At 32.0% G+C, this 6,000-nt stretch overlaps 1 protein-coding gene across 1 annotated transcript in view; it reads left to right on the forward strand.

The window, feature by feature from the left end:
* The window catches only part of LOC124356790 (nuclear factor related to kappa-B-binding protein-like), a 48,840-nt gene extending 45,750 nt beyond the window's left edge, over positions 1-3,090 (forward strand). The window contains 2 exon segments of the mRNA XM_046807999.1: positions 1,063-1,291; positions 1,682-3,090. Coding sequence (XP_046663955.1) covers positions 1,063-1,291; positions 1,682-1,806 — 354 coding nt within the window. The 3' untranslated portion in view covers positions 1,807-3,090.
* Positions 3,091-6,000: the final 2,910 nt, after the last annotated feature.

Below are 6,000 nucleotides of genomic sequence, written 5' to 3' on the forward strand. Positions count from 1 at the left end.
GAGAAAAAAACAGTGATGCAAAACCATTAAAGACAGTTAATACGTATTTGATAGTTTCATGTTGGATTGCTGTCTATATATTTGTACTCTTATGCACAATGTATTTGTTTGCTTCTGCAGTTAGCTGTAACTTATGCTGTAGTCTGTATACAAATGGTATCATATAGTATAATTTATTTAAACATTTACCACTTAATAGAGTACCTTCTCAATCCACCAACTAATCTACAGAATCGGTACTGACTCTTATCCATATGTTTTCAGACAAATATAAATTGGGAACTGGTAGCTGTTTATTATTAGCTGTTAGGACATCATTCTTAGTTATTCAATGAGTCATTGCAGAAAGTATTTTAAACTTTTTTTACATAATTCAACTTAACAATATGTAAAAATATACTTTCAAAGCAAACAAATCATATATTTTTGAAAATAAGCAACACATTATTAAAAATACTTTGTAAATATATTTTAGCAAATATTAATTATGCAGTGTTTGGTCAGAACTGTAATGCAGACATAAAAGACAAAGTTACTATCTAACTTTACTATAAATTTGATGACTAATATAAAAGCCCATCTAAGTGTCTGACAGAAGTAGGCTTCTCAGACCTATGTGTATGGATATATATTTTCTTGATCCAAAAACAATGCGCAAACAATGATGGAACAAAAAATACTAAGACCGGATTAATTATACAACAAGGAGTAAATATTTTTATAACGTTTACTTAAAATTGGCACTATTTAAATGTACTCATGTACATTATATGAATAAAGAATTTTAGATCTGATTTGATTTTTATTGCAATGACCATAAATAACACTTTTTAATAGATTTTCTTGATCGTAGCAACAAGGCAAACTCAACATTGATATTGGAAATATAATTCACTCGAACCAGAAGTGGTCATGCACGTACAAAGCCTATAACATTGCATACAAAGACTCGGGTAACTGCTAGTATGAAAATACACATCTTTATTGTTGAAACAACCTTAAATTGTGTGAACATTTTAAGTGCATTATAGTTAGGTGGATTCACAGATTAATACGTTACAGAATGTGTTGGTCGCCGCATCTCAGGGAGGACTTGGGGCTGGCCAGACAGTACTGTTGGCATCGCAAGGCATCACTTCCTCAGCTCTAAGAGCCCAGCCTCCCCTGACTGTGCTGCAGCAGGGCAATCAGCAGATACTGCTGCCCCCAGGATTCCATGCTTCAGCACTCAATATAAAGGCTCTTCAAGGCCTCAAGGTCATCCCTATCACACCTTCACCTGCTGCAAAAGGTGAGCTAAGGAAATTCAAAAGTTCTTGATTATAATATTATCTTTTATTACTTGTGTACCATTTTATCGTTTGATTGGCATCAGCTGTATTACATCAGTTATAACAAAATTTTGTTTTTTGATACGCATTAGCTGTTTTACATTGGTTATAAACATTTTGAAAGATACCAACTATTTCTAGGTTTTAATAATAATTCCAGTGGTACTTCTTTCAACGAAATCTGTCAATACATAAGGGAGCATAATCTATTAAATAAAAATATTAAAGCTAAAGATTATTGACGTGTAAATATTAAAATTTCCTTGAGTCTCTTTGAATCTGTGTGGAATTTTTTTGCTTACTTTTTTACCAGATTGTCTCCAGGATTATGAAGTGTGGTGTAATTGCAGGTGTTCCTGGAAGACAGCAAGTGTTCGCTAGAATCATTAATCCTAGCAATATTAGGCCGGTCATGGCTAACCTGGTACAGTCTGACCAACCTCCCACTTCTAACCCACCTGTCACATCAGAGTAACATACCTATACTTTACTGTAAATAGTAGTCTAATATTTGTTTAAATGTTACCTTCCCAAATCTTTATTTCTGTAAATAAATGTATGGGTTTTAATTTAAAAATTTATATTTGTAAATACAAATTGTTTATTCGGGCTTAAAATGTATATATGATGTAATTTTGATAAATATGTATAGGGTGTATGTTAAATAGCCAGATGCAAAATCAGTCTTAATCTTGAATAAAAGGTGAAGTGATTAAATATCATCATTTTAGATGTGTTTTATTGTAAAATATTTTGATTTTATTCTTTGTATTTATTTTATAACATATAGAACGTATTAGTTTGAAATGCCCAATCTTTCTTTTAAAATTATCGTTTCTCTAAATGTAATTGTAAATGTAGTGACCTGATACACAGCTGCTAGTGGTTGATAACAGCTTCCAGTATCTAGTATCTGTAAGTTGTATTAGTATAAGAACAAAAATTATTGCATTGTTTTAATAATTCCCTTCGCTCTTAAAACCACTTATTTTGAAGTAAAATTATATTATTTTATAGGAAATCTTGTGTATTTATCTGTTTACAGCTATAATACTCAAATTTTAACAGCATAAAATATGGGGGGGAAGGTTGAGTTTAAGCTAACAACCTTTAGACAAGTTTATTCCTAGAATTACATTATGCGATGGAATCTTAATAGCATGAATCTTGAAAGCACAAATTTGTATGAATTTATTGTTACGTTTAGTGTAAAAAGTACTTCTGTTAGATCCCAAACAGTGGTTACGAAATTAAATAAGAAAAATTAGTTTTACTATCTCAGGTAGAACCAAGAATATTTGTACACAAAATTGTATTTATGAGACAAATATTTCATTTCAGTTACCTCAGTACACCGAATTTCAAGAATTAAATAAGAATTCAATGATAGGTCTAGTCATAAAATTTCCAAATTGGTGCCACACATCTTTCAAAGCATTAGGTCGAGTAGTTTTGTTTTTGGATTATTTAGCAGTCCTTGTTGTTTGTTTAGCTGTTAAGCATAACTACTAGTGCAATGCACTAGAGAAGGAGTACACAGTCTGTTGGAACTTGTTATAGTGGAAGTACTGTACAACCTTGTTTATTCGGATCATTTGAGACCAAAAGTAATTGGGGAAAACAAAATTGTGAATAGACCAGAAATACAGTAAAATCATGATAGATAATAAGGAATTAAAATGTTTGTATTACAAATATAACAGTAAAAGAGAGTCTATTCACTATTTTATCATACAGAGATTAATTGTATATAAAATAAATAAAATAACAAATAAAAATTATTGTTGTAGCTCTTTCGCATTGAAACTCAGTCCGTCTCCTATGTTTAGTTTTTGTTACATTGATCCATCGAAGATGTATAATCTTGCATACAAGGTGTGTCCAAAAAGTATCCGACATTGACGTCTGGCATAAACTGACGTTACTCGGCAGCAACGGCAATTTGGTCCCCTTCAAAGTAATTCCCTCCACAAGCCACTACCTTATTCCAACGCTCCTCCCACTTCCGGAAACACGCCTTAAATTCATTTTGCAGAATGGCTAACAGGTCCATATTTGTTCAACATCATCAAATCTTTTTAATTTCGGAAATAGCCAGAAGTCACAAGGAGCTATGTCAGGACTGTAGAGAGGCTGTCGTAATTGGTTGATGTCGTGTTAGACCATAAAACGCTGAATAAGATTTGAGGAATGAGCTGGTGCGTTGTCGAGGTGCAGGATCCAGTCACAGCTTGTCCACAGTTCAGGTCGTTTCCTTCGCACTGCATCTCATAGCCGCCTTAGGACCTCAAGAAAATACTCCTTATTCACTGTCTGGCCTCTTGGAGCATATTCGTGATGAACAACGCTGTCCTGCTAAAAAAAAACTGTCAGCGTTGTCTTGACATTGCTTCGACTTTGTCTTGCTTTTTTCGGCCGTTGCTCTTCGCGAGTTTTCCACTGTGAAGATTGAGCCTTTGTTTCAGGGCCGTAGCCATAAACCCATGACTCATCACCAGTAATAACTTTTTTAAATAACCATGGGCCACTTTTTATCAAATCCAGATTGTCCTGTGCGATTCTAAGTCGACAGTTCTTTAGGTCTTCTGTCAGCATCCGACGAACAAATTTTGCCGAAACACAGTTCATTTTTAAATCTCCGTGTAAAATGTTACAAACTGACGATTTTGGTATTCCTAAATCTTCTTCCAGCTCTCGGACAGTCAATCGACGGTTTTCATTAATTGCTGCACAAACACGTTCAACATTTTCAGCGGTTCTGGCCGTTGAAGGCTGCCAAATCGGTCATCACTCTCCACTGATATGTGGCCATTTTTAAACTACTATTTTATTTGTGTATCACCCATAGACACGTCACCATAAACTTAATGTATCATAGTAATCTTCTCTGATGCTGAATGGCCAAGTTTTTGGCAAAATTTAATGCAAATGCACTGCTCAACACGTTCAGTTCTAAATGCTGAACATGTGTTAACATAAAATCAAACTATGTTGGAAACAATAAATTGTTTATTCTTTACAAAAAATGTTACACCCCCCTTCCCATTTTGTAAAACCAATCCGGATAAATAGGGTTGTACTGTACGTTATATAGGTAAAGCATCATCGTTAATTTTATTAATAAATCAACTTTAGTGGATATAAGGCAAGTGGATTAGCTTTCATATCTCAATGGCAAATCTCAATACCACAAAGTTTTGCCATCTTCATCTAGTGAGCCAAACTTTTGCAATCACAAATTCCTTGATAGCTCTAATTTTTATAAACTCCTATGAGATTTATGTTAATGAGATTCCACTGTGCAGCTGATCAGAAGTGGAAATTTTGTTTGGTCACATTATATGACTAGGGCACACATCACAAGATGGTAATTTGTTAACATAACTGACAATAATGACTAATTATTAAACTTATTATTAAGTTTAAACTTGATTTCACTTAATAATCACATTGAACCCGGTGAGTGACTAATATTGAATTGGAAAAGTAAATTTATTTCTTAACTCCTGTCATAGAATATGATCTCCTTGTATTTGTAATGACATGTTTTTATTTGGTACAAAATTGTTTGTATTATTAGTGTAACCACTTTTATTCAGTTATGTGGGTCTGATGATGTGCTCATTAAGTACGAAAAGCCTGACAGAAATAAAAAAGTGTATGTTATTGGAGTGTTTGTTTTATATTAATAACTCATTCCAATAAGAACAGAGCTTCTAGAAGGTATTCATTGAAAATTTTGAATACTTTATAATGTACTTGGTTCATTTATTGCATGTGAAGTATATATATATATATATATATATATATATATATATATATATATATATATATATATATATATATATAAAAGACTTAACAAGTATGTTTATGGGAAGTTGCTCTCATTTTAATTAAGAGGGATAGTTAATGAGTTCCTTTTAGAAAATCTGAAAAGGGAGCTCAGGTAAAGTTTTGCCTCATTTTGAAGATAACTAAACCGCCAATATTTAGTCTTTTATGTAGACTAAATAAGATGAATAATATGAGGAAAATATGAAAAGATTAATTTTAACTAAAATGACTGCTGATGAAAATTATAAAATTCTTGGTGTATATAACAAATGTTAGACTAAACTTATTTAATACTATGATCACATTTTAAAATATCTTCTTAACAGTTAATACATTTCTTGAAAAGTTACTTTTTAAATAACTTTGTTTTAGGCACTTAGAATTATTGTTATTATTATGTAACAAAAGAGTTACATAAAATGTTAATATAACTGATTAAATCTGATGGTTTCTTTTAGTATGTTGAATTCAGAATGGGTAATAAAGCCAATTTTCAAATTCTTGGCTCATCCTAGTATGGTACAAAATCAAATTTGTTAGAAGAAACATTTGTTGGCTGAACAGTGTGGTGAAAATATGTCTAGAATTGAATTGTGTTACCAATTTATATATATTTTATATATATAAAATTAAATTTATTTCTTTTGTAATGGATATAAACATATGTGAATGAAATAATATTCTAATGTCGAGTTATATTTACTAAAAAGCTAGGAATAAAGATTAACACATTGTTACATGCTCCCAGGGGAAAATGCCACAGACTTGTTATTCGGTTTGTTTGGGTAAAGTAGGGGTGGAGTATCCATGTTATCCTCATCCCCTACCTCCACTG

Source organism: Homalodisca vitripennis, chromosome 3 (assembly GCF_021130785.1).
Source record: "Homalodisca vitripennis isolate AUS2020 chromosome 3, UT_GWSS_2.1, whole genome shotgun sequence".
Taxonomy (NCBI): domain Eukaryota; kingdom Metazoa; phylum Arthropoda; class Insecta; order Hemiptera; family Cicadellidae; genus Homalodisca; species Homalodisca vitripennis.